Below are 19359 nucleotides of genomic sequence, written 5' to 3' on the forward strand. Positions count from 1 at the left end.
GTCTGAGAGTGGTACAATGTTAATAAAGGAAACTTCACAGGCTTGGCAAGTGTAGTTTCTACACACTCGCCTTACATTACATTTTGTTTACTGCTGTACCAAAACAAACCAAGAACACTCCATTAATTTCACTGAATTTTCCTGAAATATTTGACAATGAAAAAGCATTGGGAAAATTTATTCATATAGTGAAAGCAACCCATAGGAAAAAAAAATCTTTTGGGCAAGTCCTTTAAGGAAAAAGAGCCAAAATTTGTCTGATTTCCAGAGAGCTTGTTACTACCTTTTGTTTTGAGAAAAATGGCCAACTGTGGCACTGCTGACATTTTATTTTTTGTTAGATCAGTGCTTTTCAGTAAAACACTTTTACTGTTGGCATGGAACTGTAAATCTGGAAGATGGAAATGGAGAGGGGAGTACACAATTAACTCTACATATTTTGCTTTAGATATCATATTATGATTTTTTTTTAATATATCATTCTCCTCATTTTTGTTATTTAATATTAAAAGGAGATAAATATTCCCTTCAGCTAGTGTCCAAGTACTAAGCTGAAACAGTATTAGCCCAACAGAGTAACTCTTCCTTTACCCTCCTGCTTTCTAAGAGAGTAAGGGAAAAAGATGGTGGCTGTTATCAGATATGGGAAAGGGAATAAATGTGGCAGCATTGTGCCTAAAATGAAACGGAATTGATTTGCCTCCTGAAGCAGACCTAGAAGCTCTGCTGAGCATATGAGGTCAGCATGTTCTTGCTACTTAACTCTACATCAATGGGACTTCCAGGTTCCATCAGTTAAAGTGGAGAATCATCTCTTAAAAATGAGTAGAAAAGGGAAAAGCTTTACTTCTATGTCAAGGAGGAGGTTTTTCTATAAATAAACCCACACCTTTGTCTTCTTCCCTAATCCTTGTGGAGAATGTGCAAACAAACCAAGAACTGAAAGGACAATATTTACAATCATGCTCCTATGCTGTAACTCCTGTTCTTTTTTTTTGAAACAGTGCTTCTGACAGTATGTTAGCAGCCTTCCAAACATTGTGAACCATCTGAGCTCTTCTGTCTTCCCTCACAATTTGCTGACCTCACGAGTTAAATCTTTTGTTGATCATTCAAGAGGTGTATGCCTGGGGCCAAAAACAGTCAGTCTGACTTGCAAAAATCTTGAATCCTATGTGTGAAATGATTTCCCATATGGGTTTTGACCCAGTTTTGAAGGCAAAATACGACAAGTGACCTTTCATAAAATAACCTGTGCTTCAGCTTCTTGAAGCTTGTATCCACAGGGGAGATGCCTGGCTCTACATGCCTTATAATACCTGAAAATAGTATATAATACCTGAAAATAATACCTGAAAATATAAATATCTAAAGAGTAAAATATTATGGCAAGACACATGCTGAAGTTTTGATACGTGAGTAGTTCTAGGCCATGAACTCCTATGTAGGTAACATTTCTTCACTTTTGTAATACTGCAGTCAAAATCAATACACAGGACCTAATGATACTGCTACCTGATAAGAAGGTAATCTTCTGTTTTGCATTCCCTTAAGCAACCATTCAGTATAGCAAAAGTGTAGATGAAGTCCCTTGATGTATATGTAATCTTTCAATCAGACCTACTGTAAACATTTTCTTCAGATATTAAAATCTATATGATGACATTCAATTGAGACAAATGCATGAAGCTATTCTAACAGACTGTTGGCCTATGTTGAATTTTTTGAAGAAAACATCTATTCAAGGATTTTGTCAAATATTGGAGCACAAACCTCCCTTTATCCATTTCATTATATGGGAAAATCCCTTAAAGACCAAAATGCAAGTACAGTATTTCCTTTGCATTTCACTGATACAAGCTGCTACACATCTTTAACTCTCCCTGACATCAGTGGAAGAGAAGGACAAACTCTTTCTTATATCAGCTATTCTGCCCTGAGAAGACTACTACTTTGGCTAACACAGTATAAGCATAGGTGCTGTGTTGCTAAAAATAGAACCTCATGGTGAGTAGTTCCTTTATTCTTAATACAGTGAGAGTTGGAAAGATAATTCTTTAAAACCCCTTTTAAAAAAGCCACCCCAAAATGGTAGAAAACTTAGTTGGCTTTTTCACAGACAGGCAGTAGTTAATCTGCTATCATGGGTGTCACAGTCTACAGTGAATATATATACCATCAGATTAAGGGCAATGAAGAAAGCATTTCTGAAAACCAGCTTACACAAAGTTGGGAAATACTAATCTGTGTATCACGACACCTCACAGTTTTAACTCCCACGTGGAAGTTAGGGACTCTAATTTGCTTTTCTTCCCTTTCCAGAAACGTGTCCACCTGCCTTTGGAATTATAATAAATATTGATGTCAGAAATTTTCTTTGTATAGAGACATATTTGCATAAATTGACTAGCTATCAAGATATTTATTATTTTAACTTATTTTAAACTATGTTTTGCAATGTAATGTTTTTATTTTGCATAATTTTCTTTATACCTTTGTGAGATCTCTTATATTGAATTTGTATCATTCTGCTATGTAGGCCAGCTCTGCCATTTCTGCTGTATAAGCAGTGCTTCAAATGGGAGCACTGCTGTGATACCATTAATCATTTGGTAGCTGTCTTTTGACCTTTGGCAGTATCAACAGAGTATTCTATAACACGTTGATCACAACTGTAACTAATATTTTAATAACATAATGCTAGCCATAAACACAATGAAACACCAGAATGTTGTAGAAAGAAGCTGTGTACCAAAGCAATGCTCCTGCAATCTAAAAGCAAGATTCAGCTCACGATTTCTCTCTGTCTGTAACTTAAATTAAACTACTTTTTAATATTTAAAGTACAGTGCTTCTTGATCAAGAAATTTTCATGTCACAGAAGTATAGTGGAGCAGCTAGATGGCACGTGCCATGACTTTAAGCAGCATATGCACTTATTTTTATTTATTTACTAGTTTGTAAACTAGTCTTTCTTGTTGCAGCATCTGGGACACTGTATATAATTTTGCAGAAAAGTAAACAGTGCACAGTGCACAGAAAATACATCCTTAAAAAAAATAGCTCAAGGGGTCTAAGAATTAAAATTAGTAAAAAAAAAAAGAAGGCAAATAATGGTCAGTGATGCACTGACCTGAACAGAAAAGACTTGCAGTGGACCCTGAAGACACTGGTAACACATACCATAGCTTTCCTTTGCCTAAAGCAACAGCTTCTGCAGGTGGGCCAATTATTTTGTATGGCACAGCAGTTCAGCAGGTAGCTATGTATCATATACCTAAGGGCTTATACTGCTCCTGCAGAAGTCAGTGGTAAAACTCCATAGCCCAGAATCATGGCCAAAGGTAGACATTGTCATGCTGAGAGTGTTTCAAAGCTTAAAACTTAGTCAGTAACTCGGGATCCACAGGGCTGATACAGACCTGTGTGCTCATCTGTATGCCTAAGAATGGACTTACACTCAGCAGTACATTCAGCAGTGACACTAGTCCTTAGAAAACACACCTGTGCAGGATGAATCTGTCTGTCTTCCAGGTATAGTTACTGCCTGCAGCTCTACAGAAAAAGTCCACAACCAGCATCAAGTTGGGCCTGGCCTAACTGTGAGGAATCCTTTTGCTTGCTCCCTCTTTGCTAGCATAAAGCTTTCATCCTATTTCTGAACTGACTTAAAAGCAGCAAGGAGTGTTCCTGTGCAAGCTTTGCTCCATCTTAACGACTAGGACACTTAACAGAAGTTAGAAATAACATGTTTTATTTTCCCTTCTGGATGGGAAAAACTTAAAACCCTGATCATGAAGAGTGCTATGCCTACTAGATTTCTTAATGAAAATCATGTGACCTTTCAACTTTGGTGACATTTTTGAATGACAATGTCCAAGACCACTGCATTGTGTGGTGCTCTGTGTAAGCACATGTATGAGAATTTACTTTGACAGGTCCTGCTGGTAATCTAGGTGTGAAGATAACTAGTTTGTGAAAGCCATAGATAAGGGTTAGGTGCTGAGGTGCTCAGCTTAACCAAGATGGCAGCTCTGCTGAGCACACGCAATGGCAGAACTCTCCAAGTCTCAACAAGCTTAAATGATGTTCCTACAAAGCCAAGACAGCTAAAGAACTCAATGTGTTTCTGTGTGCTACTGCGAGCACACTGTCCAAGGCAACCTAAAAGATCCTTCGGTGCAAAGTCTCACAATGAATCTGATTCCCTGATTTTGCTGTGAGTGGAGCTGGTTTCTCCAGCAGACTTCATGACAGACTGCATCTCAACTAAAAAAACTTGGAATATATTGGTAATGCCTGACAGACTTTGCAACAGGTTCATTCTGATTTTGTTTGGTTTTTAGGGCTCTTGCTGATGTTATGCGACCTCAAGGTCCCTGTACAACAGATCATATGGAAAGAGATCTAAATATTGTAGTACACGTGCAACACTATGAAAACATGGAGACGAGACCTCCTCCAAATAATTTACGTAAGTCACATTATACCTTTACCAATATCTGGAATGCTGGCACTAAAATGAGCATTACGAAACAAATATTGCAGGATGTCACGGGAGGGTTCTTGCAAATTAGTAAGTCTTTATTTCAGAATGAGAAATATTAAGGATTTCCTAGTGTAAATAAATAGGGCAATACTAAGATGAAACAATTTTGAATAGAAAAATGAGTTTGTTTGTTTCTTTTTTTAATGAGATGCTTTGGTTGACTGATACTGGTTTTGTATGTACGTCACCTTCTACCTGGTGTTTTTGCTCAGCTCATCAGCCTATGCCTTATTCTATGTTTTGTTACACTAAAATACAAATAGCTAAGCTTACAGCAAGATTTAACAAGATCCTTCATAGGGCTGTAACATTCAGTGAGAAAGTGGTCTCATTAGGCTGTTATATCACCTCCACTAGGAAAATAGTGACGTTCCTGGAGAGCATGGAGTTGTATGTGGTTTACACTTCCTCATTTTTTTTTTTCTTTCTAAGGGAAAGGCAAGAGGAAGTGCACCTTGGAACTTCAGAAAAAATATGGTGACATTTCAAGTGGTTCTGAAGTCCTAGGCAACTTATTTCTCAGTCTTCATGAATTTTCCTTTTTTTGATGAACAGTTCCACTGCAATTTTAATTTGGATATATTTATATACATATATAAGTACATATATATGCATAGAAATTACAGACAATATATTAAAAAAATTCAAGTTCAATATGTTTATAAAATAAAATAGTATAATTCAGGAAAGTTTAGATTATTAGGCAGAGGATGGCTTCAGTCTGTGTTGTAGATATATGTAAATGTGCTTTTTACAGCAAATATACTTTTACTGCATTGGTATTTTGAAACTTTTAAAGTTTAAGCACTGACCCTTATCTTTCTGTAACTACAGAAAACAGAAAATTTGCTTATATGTGGACAAAGAATGAGTTTTATTTGGACTGAACTGGGCAGTTATTGTGAGATTTTGCTGCTTTCTGTTGGGGAAAGGGTGTAAAAACAATGGGAGAAAGAACAGATTCCTATGCTGTGTGCAGTGCTGACTTGCTTGGTGCTAGAGGCTGACGGTGATTTCTCATGTGCACAGTTACAAAGGGGAAAGAATTAAAGCTGTGACCTCTAATACAGACACCACATATAGTGAAGGGTGACATCCAATCTGTCTGCATTGCTCTCCAGCAAACCACTTCCACCTGGGCCTGTGCAGTTCTACACTGCAGAGGGGGAAGTGCTGCAGCATTACATCCCTAACTGTAGAAAAACACCCCTTCTGGAGGGGAATTTTTCCAAAGGAGTTCTAGCCCCCTGGAGCTGAGATGGTGAATTTCTGAAGGTTTAAGGAACATGGGAATATTCACTCTATCTCTCTTTGCTCTATTGCTGACCTCTGATCCTTGCTGTGAGCATGTTTTCAAGAAAGATGCCAAATGGCAATGAAGTTAGGATACAATCCTTATTTTCTCTCATATGTGAAATGTTTATTCAGAATTCCCATTAATGAAGGAGCCAGAAAGTAAAGAGATTCTTACTGCATTGATTCTATCTATATTTTTATAATCATCACACTAGATATTTTGATTAAAACTCTCTGTATACTAAAATATATAACACAGCAGGTTCTTAAATTCATTGTTTCTTGGATTTGAATTCAGATTCAAGCCTTGCTTCTATAAACTCTTGCATATAAATGCAACTCAGAGCCACATAGTTATTACATGAAGGAAGAAAAAAAAAGTTGCATTCAATAGTACCTTAGGATCTTGGCTTATAATGATCCTAGACACCCACAACAACTCTGTCTCAGAATTTGGCCCTCTAGCACAGATGGAAAAATTATATGTGAAATAGCTCTTGCACCACGGCAGTTTACAACACAAAAGCACTGCTGCTACTGTGAAGGTGTCTCAATCCATTGGGTAAGAACAGGGGCAGTCCCAAGACTGCTTCACATACAGCTTGGGCATTCCTGCTACAGCTAGAAACTCAGAAGCAAGCAGCTACAATGGTAACTGCTTCAGTCTTTAATGAACTTAACAGATTAAGTCAATAATTTTAGATTGTTCAATGCAGACCTTCAAGTTGTGAAATTACTCAAGGCATTCTATAACTGGTGTTACATGCATTTACTTCATAGCAAGTAGATCATTATTCTGTATTTGTTGCCATTATATTCTGACATACTCATCTAAAACATGACTAAATGACCTACTAGAATTAACCTGAATATCACAAATTACTAAAGGCTGTTAAAAGCATGTGCATGTATGGTGCAGAAAATAACTGTATAAAGAAAAATTATTATGACATATTTTTCCAAGTCCAGTATCTTAGCAATTTGAAATTTTATAGTGAACTTCTGAAAAGAGTGGCTATTACTGCAGAAACTCTGGCAGTGCAGCATTACCAGCTACTATACTAGTGCTGGAAAAGTGACAGGCTTTTTTGGGTATTTTTGCAGGCATGTAAACCAGAGTGAATTACAGCTTCTGTAGAAATTCTGTTCCAGATATTTACTTGCATAGAAGAAATGAAATGGTGCAAAACTATGGCATCAGACACTTTGATATGTATTTTTTTCAGTTTTCTAAGTTATTACTTTTATCTACTAGCCACCTCAAAATCAGACGTAAAAATATGAGATGTATTTTTCACATTGATCCATAGATATAAAGAGAGAAGGAGGAATTCCTTGGGTATGATGTACCCCTTCTATATTGCATCTTTCAGAATACTGAAGACAAACTACCAAAGGCCAAACATTATTAAAAATATTCTAAGTTGAGTGTTCATTTGCTCTTTCTGCCTCCTTGAAAACATTTTGCTCAGGCTGCCAACCCGTTCTGAAAATATTTTATGAAGGGAAGCTCTGTCAAAATGACAAACTTTGCATGATGTCTGACATTGAAGACGAGTGTTTTTTTTGTTTCTGGACTGTTTGTTACCAGAGGACAAAGATTTTCTAAGTTGCCTGCAGCTAGCACAGCTATTTGCCAAAACCACAGTCTAATGGAAGGCCAAAAGTAGAGATCTCTTTTCAGCATCTTGCAGTTTACTCAGTTTCTAGTCCTCTCTTTTCAGATATTCAGAAAATAACAGCCATATTGGAGGTTCTGAATAAACACAGGTTTGCTTTCTTTGCCCATGTGAATCCAGGCAACCTAGATGCATCTTAGGAAAAGCTGTTTGTTCCTTAATGATTGTTAGTAGACATAATTTTCTTACAGTACTCTTCTTTACTTGGGATTACTTTTCTGTTACTTCCCTTCATTCATACAAACTGGAATGTAGTGGTGCTTTGTAAACAAGCAGAAGATATCTACCAAGAGTCATAGCATCCAGGTTTTCTAATATATAATGTTAAAAAAAAAAAAAGAGGACATTTAAAAGTTATATTAAAAATATAAAACCAAAAGCAAAACTTCCTGCAGAATTTGTTTGTTCGTCCCTGACTTTCATGCATCTTAAGAAAGCAGCAACATTCAAGTTGTCTTTCTTTCTTTCTTTCTTTCTTTCTTTCTTTCTTTCTTTCTTTCTTTCTTTCTTTCTTTCTTTCTTTCTTTCTTTCTTTCTTTCTTTCTTTCTTTCTTTCTTTCTTTCTTTCTTTCTTTCTTTCTTTCTTTCTTTCTTTCTTTCTTTCTTTCTTTCTTTCTTTCTTTCTTTCTTTCTTTCTTCCTATTGTGTTAGAAGTAAGCAATTTATTTAACTTGTTTGGATTATAATACTGGTGCAGTGGGAGTTAGGAGGCTTCATAGCCACATGCTCATTTCTGCACTGTGATTTCTGCTATTATTTCTAATTCATAATCTATCACACCAGAGTGAAACAAATACTTCAGTTAGTGCTCTCCACAGTCACTATTCCTAATGATCAGTAAAAGCTCAGTTACTCTCTCCTCAATAACAACTAGCCCTGCACTGGTATCTTTAAAGCATTTATGCATACTCCCAAGATAAAGGACACTTTAAAGGGAAGCCAATTCTGCATTGTGGAGGTTTCAAAATGAGAAATGCTGGCTTTTACTTAGTTTGACACACATGGATTATTTCTTCATTTAAAATTTAACATGAAAGAAAAGAAGTAAATTGCAAGCACACTGCTTAAAGAAGGAAGTGTTGCACTGTATCAAATGGTCAATTTTAATACTGGCCAAGGATTTGCAGCACATGCGATTAAAACGACTTCTTATCTGCTTAAATATATGCAAGGGAATAATGTATTTGCTGCTGCATTTCAGTGCCAGTTGTCCTGGATACTTACTGAATGTAAACGCTAATGCTGAAAACAATGCTATGACATTTCTGTGACTGGTGCTTTATGATAAGTTAACTTTTGTTACTTCTTTGATTTGTGTTCAGACAGTAAGCATTTAAATAGGAAGGTATTTTTTAAAGTTCTTGCATAGTAGAACAAGCTTTCTATATTGTGTATTCCTGTGCTCATTTCTGAAAATACAAGCTCAACCTGTTTTTCCAGTAATAGAAACTGTCACTAGTTTGACACTGAAAATACAGATAGAATTTGCAGGAATTTTTTGCAGTATCTTTAATCCCTACTTAATATGCTTTTTGTTGTTGTTTTTGAATACAGTGGTCTTTGGCAAACTATTAATTTTTATGTTCAACATACATAAACTTGTTTCTATCAGATGATTAACTGTATCGCATGGCCTAAGCATAATTAAATAATAAGCAAGTGTAAGAAACATTATAATTAATTTACTTACACAGTAACTTTTGGCCAATGAATTGCATCATATTGAAGAAGCAGTCAACAAGAATGTACAGGTATTACCTAACAATATGCTTCTGCTGATATGGGCCTTGAAACTGTACTAAAAACCTCATTCAACAGAGGGCTTCAAAATCCAGAGGACTGAGAAAATAACTCTACATTTGTCCTCATTGGTATCTAGGTTGCTTGATTACAGTAAAATGCTTTTTTTAGGCCTGGCTGTATGCACATGTCTTGCCCAGAGGAACTGGACTATGTTCTTCGTAAACTTTAATTGGCTGTTCCTCTCCTCACTTAGAAGGACAAAGTACAGTCAGAAAAGCTGAGCTCTAGAGATGGGGCTCTAGCCATGTTTTGTGAGTGAAAAGATGGACAACACTAGTACGTTTCTGGCAAAGAAAAGGATAGTTTTAGCACAGTGACACAGGAAAAGTGAAGAGGCACTGCTGTTGGAGTGCACCAAGTCAGTGAAAAATGAGGGAGAATCAAACGGCTAGTTTAACTGGAGGACATACTTAGCTAGCAAGAAATTAAGTGCTGTGACAGAGGCAACTGTAGTTGGTAAGTATTTGGAATTTGTTCCCATTTAAAGCTTTAGTCTTTACTTAGTCCCGCATTGCCAGTATGGCAAACCTCATTTCAATGGGGTTTCTATGATCTATCCAAAAAGAACCTTAACACTATTGAAAAAAATCTGATAGTTTAGATGAAATTCCTGAGCTAAAAGCCAGCTAAATTAACCTTGTGAGAGGGTTACTTAATGCATTTTTAGTGTAATATAGAGCAAGGAGGACAAATTCCACATTTAAATTATACACTTTACAGAAGTAATCATCCAAGAAAAATCCCATACCATCAGCAGCAGCCATGTCACAAGAAGAAAGAAAAATAGTTTCTGTTTGAGGTTAAAAGCTGCATGCTGCTTTGTCACAGCTATCTTGAGACCACATTTTAAACCACTTTAATTTCTAGATACTGCATTTAACTGAAATTATGCTACCAGTAGAACTTCAAAGCACTAGCAAACTGGTGATAGAATTTTTGTTAATATAATTACAGATATAGCAATGCATTCCAGAGGTCCAAAGCTTCCATGTTGGAACCAAAATTTCCTATATAAACCTAGAGTCTGAAAATGCATTTCTTTTGCAGTTCAGTCACTGTAAGACAGTAATGTTTAATCAGTTCTGAATATGTGTATATATAGCCTCACAATCATTAATATTAAAGTGATTCTCATTTACATTATGATTTGAATTCAGATGCATGATGCTGATTTATGAGAAGATGCCATGAAACTTCTTGAAACACCAATTAGTATTTTCAAGGAAGTTAATTACAACCTGAGAATGAGAGCTTCTGAGTTTGTTTAGGAAAGACAAAAAGCAGTTGGAAGGGACCTCTGGAGATCACCTAGTCCAACCCCCTGCTAAAGCAGGTTCACCTAGAGCAGGTTGCACAGAATCACACCCAGGCAGGTTTTGAATATCTCCAGAGAAGGAAACTCCAGAACCTCTCTGGGCAGCCTCATCCAGTGCTCTGTCACCTCAAAGTAAATAAGTTTTTCCTCACGTTCACACAAAACTTTCTTAGTTCCTGTTTGTGACTATTGCTGCTTGTCCTGTAACTGGGCACCATTGAAAAGTCTGGCCTCATCCTCCTGACGCCCACCCTTTAGATATTTATAAGCACTGGTAAGATCCCTGCTCAATTTTCTCTTGTCCAGGCTAAATAGATCCCGGTCTCTCAGCCTTTCCTTATAGAAGAGATGGTCCAGCTCCCTAATCATACATATCCCCATGTCATAGAAATTATATCTCCTTATCATACAAAACAGATTTTTATTAATAACTACACCAGCCTTTGCCAAGTGTAATGTCAGAACTCTAGCAATGCTCCTACCATACAAATAATTCCATGCCTTTGGAATCACCCTGTTGGCTTAATCTGGCAAATGAAAAAAAACAAAACAAGCTAAAGCAAATAGTAAACAGTACTTTGCAGGTGCAAGGACTGAGGAATTGCATCCTGGGTCTAGAAAAATAAAACTGTGAACTTAACATCATTACTTATGTAAGGTGGGTCTCTTTTAAAAAATATTTCTTGTTAGATATGATTTTATTGGCAACTGTATAAGAATGTCATACATTCTACCTGCAATTTTAGTAAGTGGGATGTGTTTTGAACCATATTGCGTAGGTCTTCATAAGCTCTGCTCCATATAACCATTTCCATTAGGACTAAACAATGAAGTCACTCTATCTTCCTGCATTTATTGTACAATAGGAACAATTACATTAGATTATGGCCTTGCATCCTATCATTTACTTCTAGACAGCTTTTAGTTCACATAAATTTGACATATCTTAAGAAAAATATTCATCAATGTTAAATGTATCAGGGAGAAATATAGTTAATCACTGACATTATCCATTAGTGGCAGTAATTAACATTATGGCAATAAAAATTATTTAGAGTATATTTTTTTCACTTTCTAATGTAGTTTAAAAGGCTGAATGATTATTTAATCAAATAAAAAATATGTCATAACAGAAGAGAGCATCACTGTGCTAGACTAATATACAGACAGCTTTGAGTCACACACCAGCAGATTCGAAAAGCAGATATAAAGGATGAGACTCATTTTGCTGTCTTTGGGGTACAGATTTAAGTACTTTGAAATGTTGTCCAGCAGTACAGGGATGTACTTACCATCTACAAGATGAAAAGTTCAATATCTAAACGTGGTTTGGCTCTGGAAATCAGTCATGTTTCTCCCTTGTGATTCCACTTTTACTTCTGTACTATCAGCATAATTATTTAGTAAGAGTTTAGTTCCACAGGTGTTTGCTATTAGATATTGATGTGTCTGTCATCAAATACTCCTCTGAAAACAAAGGCAATGCTAGGAAGAATGAGCATCCTTTGCTGTTTTGGCAGTTTGCAATCCAAGTTCTGCTTTCTGAATTTTATTAATGAGGTGCTATTCCTTTTATATACTACTCAATTTAATACCTAAAATTTTGTCTTTGAACAGGCACACTGTATTTTTTGTGTCAAAAACTGGTATAGGAAATAGTGCCAAACTAATAGGTATCATTATTTGAAAGCAAACAAACCAGCAACACAACCTTTTTACGATTGTATTCTGCCAGATATTAGGTCCTCAAAATGAAGATGACAGAGACTTTTTTTTTTAATATTGTGTGAGTCACCTCATGGAAATGCAAACAAAAAGTACCTTTTGCTTTCACTGTTGCTTTGCCAATGCCATTGCACAGGCAAACTACACATGCCTTTTCCATGCCAAAACAATGTATTTTTTAACTGTTGACTTACAGCTTAATCATCTGTGTAAATCAATTAACTCCCACCCTCATATTTTGTCTAAAAAATCATAGATTTGTAACACAAATGATAAAAACATAAATTCATTAATACATTGGTTTCTGTCCATGCATTCAGATGCAAGCATTAACTACTGCAAACTGATATATATCCACAGCTAAATATATTTTTTTAATCACTCTGGCTGTGTGAAACTTTGATTTTTGATGTTTACATGCTCTTATCAGAAATTTAACATACTGTAAAATTTGTTCCCTCTTAATTTTTTCATGTCATGCCAACTTTGCCAAGCAGAATCAGTACAGGGGTTACAAAATAAAGTAGAAAGGGTTGGCTGCATACAATAAAAAGCTTAGGAATACACACCCAGTATTACGAGGCAATTGTGATATGCTATTCAGCAAGAGGTATTTTCACAAATTTCAATCTACAGTTTCAATCATAAATTATTTTCCCATACCTTTGTATTATGATTTCTGCTTTATATAATAACTTTTTTTGAAACATAGATATTGGCTCTGACTTCAGTTTTATTATCATAAAATAAAGTCACGAAAGGAACCGTGTTACTTATTTATGAAACAGTTTTGTTGATTTTTATAATGGAAGAAATGGTTGCAAAAATCTCTAGTACACAAAACTACATTGATAATCATTCCCAGATGATTACAATGTGGATTTTAATATTTTTTTTTAGGTGTACTAATACATGTAATATTTACTTTTTAGTTACCACATTTAAATAGCTTCTTAAGAACCCTTCAGTAAAGTATTTTTGGTTTTAACTCGTACATTTAAGATGCACATCCCTGCACCCAAGCATAAGGCTGTAACTATACTTCTGAAACTGTGACGCATTTGTAACTAATCCAAAATAATCCAGTTGTCTTTTACCATCCATTCCTTTCCAGCTGAAGGAAATGCACATTTGATACATAGTTATTTATACACTCACACAAGAATACAGTGAGTGTGCATGACAAAATTTGGACACAACTGGAGTTAGCAATTTATTTAGCTGGATGTAACCACCATAGATCTGATTTTACTCTGAAAAGTTTGTCCTTTCTATGTTAGTTTGCCTTTTACACTCTACAGCACTAGCCAAGGAAAAAACAAACAACTGTCTTTCCCACATAAACAGTTCCAGGGCTAGTCTGATCATTCCTTACCACTTTTAAACTGCTTTCTTCTTTTCTCTTAACATATACTCTGTGCATAATAAACCTTGTGCTTCCTATTGCTGTCTTTTCTGCTGACTGTAACATGCTGGTCCTCTGTGACCACAAATACTGTTTGATGATGCTAGTTTTTGTTGTTTTAGAAAGTCTGTGGTCAGACATTCTGGACAACGTATGGAAAAATAACCAAAACGTAGAAAAGTGTGGCAAATGTCTACTAGCATTTCATCTTATCAACAGGGTACTGAGGATAAACAGCTTTCAGCCATATATTACAGAATAGCAGTGGATGCAGTTCAGTGGTGGGGGCAGGCACATTCTGAAAGCCTTACTACAAAAGCAGGATTTTGAGAGTGCTTAACAATAACAGTTAGTTTAAGTGAATCAGATTAAATTCTTATTAGTCAAAAGCCATAGTAAAGCATTCACCATTTTTAACGCCTCAAGGATTTTACCCAGGGGCACTACAACTCACTTAGGACCTAATATATATCTTTATTGGGGGGAACTATATATATATGTATGTATGGATGGATGGATGGATGGATGGATGGATGGATGTATTAATCTTGAATAAGGAGAGATATAAAGGAATATGTAAGAAATTAATCTTATGGCTTCACAGAAAACATTATACATCTTAAAGAACTCAGCATTGGAGAAAGAAAAATGCATGTCCATTGCCAAGAATAATAAAAACTGGTCAGGGGAAGTGCAGTAAAAACTATCAAATAATTAACCAGATTAAACCTTCCTGAGAACTGTTTTGAGAAGCCAGGACGCTAGAAGTAGTTTCCAGCTAGATGTTCTTTTTGTCAATTTTTGTTTGGATTTCAGTAAAGTTTGAGAGTCTGCAAATGGGTAAAATGTCTGTGCCCTTGGCACATGGGAAAAAGGGAACCTTTTGCGCCCTTCGTCCACACTCCTCCCCTTTGGCAGCACAGCTGCTGTAGCTGAACAACAGTTGTCACCCCAGTATGCAGAACAGGCTTCTTGGAGGGCTTGTGTGGATACTGAATAATCAACTGCTGAACCCTGGCACAAAACAGAATTGCAAGTGGCAGCTTTCACTTATGTGAATGGCCTAAAATTTCTCTGGAACTTTACATGAGGAGGGAAGGGAGCACAGGGGAGATTTGCTTCACTCAGGCCCTCCCAAGTACGGAGGGATCAGAGTCAGCCTGTTTGCAAAGGGGTAGCTGGTCAAAAACAGACTAACCAGGTGGGTTTGGCCCATGCAAAACAATACAGTCATTTAATTTGAAAGCAAATTAATAGATAAATTCTTGAGCATCCCTATGTTAAAAAGCATGAGGTCTGCTGATGGTATTTTATAAACAGCCTCCAAAAAGGAAAAGTAGGCCTTTCGGCATCATTCTCCTCTGGGAGTTAAACTATGGAAGCTGATGGTGATTTTTTTCCCCCTCCTCTTTCTTTTAAACATCTGAGGGCCGGAAGGAGTTGCTGTGCACCATGCTCTCAGCAATTCCTGCTGGGGGCTGTGCTACAAATCAGGAATGTGATTTTTTTTCCTCAAAACTTTCTTGTTAAAGTTTCAAGTTAATTTCTGAACAGCCAGTGGCACTGTGAGGAAAAGTTCCTCATCCTTTATAAAAACCAACCTAACCACCATTTCAATTGGAACAGTTTCAAGTGTCTAGTCACAGCTCTGTAGTTAAATTGCCATTAAGTGCTTTACTTGGTTAAATGAACTTCCATAAGGATTTTTACAGCAAAATCATTTACATTTCATAGAATCATAGAATGGTTTGGGTTGGAAGGGACCTTTATCATCTAGTTCCAACTGCCCTGCATAGTCAGAGACACCTCCCACTAGATCAGGTTGCTCAGGGCCCCATCCAACCTGATCTTGAACACTTCCAGGGATGGGGCTTCCTTTTCCATTATTTTAACACTGAGGTTTTCTTTGGTTCTTGCTTTTTCTCCTTGCCTAAGGATTTCCCATTAAGAAAAGAGGTCTGTGAAAAGGTCAGAAATAACTGGCCCCAGCAAAGTTTTCTTTTTTCAAGAAAAAACAGAAAATCAGAAAAAAACCCCATGACCTCTGTGGGGATAAGTATATAAAATACAATTCATACTATAAGGGTAGCTCTTTCTCTGTCTTGTTCATTATGCTAATCATTTAATGCACCCATCTAAAAAGTACCTAACTCATTATTTTTCTGACTGTGATCCTACACTTCTTACAGAGAGTTCTAAATAATTATATGCAAATAGATTAGGCTGATTTCCTCTCAAATTAGGCAAAGTACAATGAGGAAAAATACACCAGTGACACACTTTATATTATTATGATCTTATGTTGTTATAATCTAGCATTTTAGAGTCATTAACATTTATTTGTGAAAATCAGCTTTGAAATATTTATTTGTAAGCTACATCTTAATTCCTGTGTAAGACCACTTTCACCATTTCTACAAATACAGAGACACAGATGAAGAAGTCTCTGGAGCCAGAGTCAGAGAGCAAGAGTTATGCTGCAATGTGTGAAGCACCTATCTGCACTATGCATAGGAAAAAAAATTTCAGACTTTGTAAGCATCAAAACCACCAAAACATTTTTAGAAAGGAAGACAAGTGGTCCATGAAAATCTGGTCTCTCTAACTTAGTGCTTTACTCTGCTGAAATTGTCTACTGGAGTAACACTTCTGTTCTCCCTTTTTACCACCTCTCCTTCTTGTCAGGAAGAGGAAGCATTGTGCCTCTCCACTCCAACCCCTCTGCATCTCTGTAACCCATACACTGTACCCTAAGTTCCTCCTGTGTTTCTTGATTTTGTCTGCACAAATGGTCACAACTTCTGGATTTTCATAGTTATCCATTCTGCTGCACATATGCTGACTGATCATCATACAGAACAAACCAAGCAAACAACTACAGAGTTTGTACTTCAGCCTTTTGTCTCCATTCAGCCATTTATTTTCTAACAGCTGTAGAAACATCTCATCCTTAAGATCTCAATAACACCAGAAGGGGCAAATGGGATACAAGTTACCTGAGGGAGTAACAGCTAGACAAACAAAAACTGCAGCAGCCCTGTTCTTTTTTAAGAACAATAAATCTAGAGTTATTTACTGAGTGCAATAAATGCTACAGGGCATTGTTAGCATTAAATTTGGATCCATAAATCAAGTAAGTATTGAGATGCTGCTCTGAGAGCCTCTCAACACCAAATAGGGAGATCTAGTCATCAACAGTTGGAAATGGAAGGAAAACAAGAAAAGAAGGACAGAATAATCTAAGGCACAATCCCTTCCCCATGGATCAAAGAAATTAACTATCAGGATGATGCCTGGTCTTTAGTGTCTAAACTAATTGTATAGGGAAGTCTGAAGGAAGTCAAGATATGTAAGAACATCAGATTGTAAATGAAATCACAAGCTCAAAACTTGGCAGATTATTTATTAATTGCTAATTATTCTTATTTCTACATTTAAAGATATTAAGTGTATGCTAGGTGCCTCCAAGATGGAAACCCACACAAGTTAATGCAGTTCAAAAGCCGCATTAATTCTGCTCTGTGGCTTGCAACACCCTTGAGAAAGAAGATATTGCACAGCTTGAAGGATGGAAAGGTACTGGTGCTAAGCAATCTGAGGCTAACTAACAGATTACAAGGGGAGAAGTTTTAAGTGCATATTTCTCTGTGTGAAATCTGTGTATGTATAAGTGGATTTACTTTCCCCATATACCTGTAGCTTCTGTGGAGTTTGAGATCAGTACACCCTGAAAGTTGGTGAGTGTGACTTAGTAACTTTAGCAAAACCCATCTCTTTTCAGCTGTGAAAGAATCAGCAGAGGAGGAATAATTTTATCTTAATTTTCATCCCAGTAAATTAAAACTAGAACATATGCATGTCACAATCCAACACCACAGGCCTGACTGACTAGCAGTCAGTATGTCACAATCAATACCCTACCATCTGAAGATCCTTTCGAAATCTTCTCATAATAACTTGCAGCCAGAGATTTTACTAGATATGACCTGCATGAGATAATTTCAAGTGGTATGCAGATTGCTTGCTCTGTCATGGATTTTATATCAGTGACAGCTCCCAACTCCGTCATTCTCACCAGCTTTTCTCTGATTAAGACAGATTTACATGGTACACAGGACTAAAACAGGCACTGCTTCCTCTTGCGTTATATGTTACTGACACCCCCACTGTATAAAAAAATGGTGAGGCCTTACAGCTGGGGCTACATCCAAATAAAGCAAACCTGAGCTTCTTCCAGTCTGACTGTGTGCAAGCTGAGTGCCTCTGAGCATCAGACTATCTTTGAGCTTCGTATTGTAGAAAGGTGTTGCAGAAGCCAGTGTAGAGCTGGCTGTGGTCCAGCAATGCAACATTATCATATTTATGGTTAGATACCTACAAGTGGATAGTGCAGATTGCTGCTGCCACAGCTGTCTGGAGTTGTATCCACTGCTATCACTACCTGTCAGAGCAAACTAGGTTTGGCAAACTACAGTATGTTATATCAGCAAGCCTGGCAGATCCAATTCACGAATGAGGATCAGCATAACCTTAACATAAAGAAATGCCACATCAAAAGGTAACTTGCTCAGAGCTGATGTGTGGAACGCATGGGACGAGAGAAGCTGTAAAAGGAAGATGACAGTGAAGAGCGTCACTTCACAAGGAAGATGTCAGAAAGCACACAAAGAGAATTGATTTTAAATGCTCCAGAGATTCTTTTTTTTAAAAAAAAAAAAGGATAAAAAATTTCAGAACTTAGGTAGTGTGTAACACCTGGAGCTGCTTACGTAGCTCACTGAACTTTCGGAACAGAGAGCTGTGTCTGCAGAACAGTCATTATCCCCATGGGTAAATTTACCTGGCCTGACCGTTTGGCACTGCAACTCACTTGCTAGATGTCTGGCTGATTATCATACTACATGTTGTGTTTTAAGCCACCGATAAATAATACCAGAAAGAGAATAAGCAAAAAATAAGCCTGAAAACCAAACTAATTTTACAACAGTAGTAATAATAACTTAATGATTTACCCAGCTGTGACTCAAAAGCAGACCAGGCAAAGTCTCTTTCCCCACACCCTGAGGAGTATCTCGTGGCTGCTAGCATTGTTTCTGAGCTCAGTCTCATGCACCCACTCACTTGATCTCATTCTTGCCCATCAAAGCTTTTCTTGCTTTCATGTTTGTGATTCTGCTTTTCTGTGCCTGACAGTTGTAATGAAGATATGCCACAGTTAGTGACAAGGCATGTACTCTAGAAAAACTCTGCTGGAGGAGATTAAATGAAGTAGCTATTACTTGATATCAGTTACTGGAAGTGATCATCAATATGTAAATTTATGTCATACAGAAAAAAGTATTTGTTTAAAGGCCATAATTAATCAATAAATCAATGAAAACATTTACAAACATGTGGAAGAAAATAACTGTTAGAGTGTCACTGCAGCATAAAGATCTGTAAAGGTGATACAGGAAAAGACAGTATACTTTTGTCTCAGTTTCAATACCTACTCTAGCTGAAGAAGTGCTATGGATTTTTAAAAGCTTGAAGTTGTGCTACTTGGCTTAGAATATAAAAGATGGGAGTTTTTAAAAAATAATAATTT

The 19359-nt window shown here is 36.7% G+C and overlaps 1 protein-coding gene across 1 annotated transcript in view; it reads left to right on the forward strand.

Moving 5' to 3' along the window:
• Positions 1-19359, forward strand: part of SHISA9 (shisa family member 9) — a 170032-nt gene that overhangs the window by 3496 nt on the left and 147177 nt on the right. The window contains exon 2 of the mRNA XM_051632615.1: positions 4347-4474. Within this exon, the coding sequence (XP_051488575.1) occupies positions 4347-4474 (128 nt within the window). The remainder of the gene's footprint in view (positions 1-4346; positions 4475-19359) is intronic.

This window comes from Apus apus, chromosome 14 (genome assembly GCF_020740795.1).
Source record: "Apus apus isolate bApuApu2 chromosome 14, bApuApu2.pri.cur, whole genome shotgun sequence".
Lineage (NCBI taxonomy): Eukaryota > Metazoa > Chordata > Aves > Apodiformes > Apodidae > Apus > Apus apus.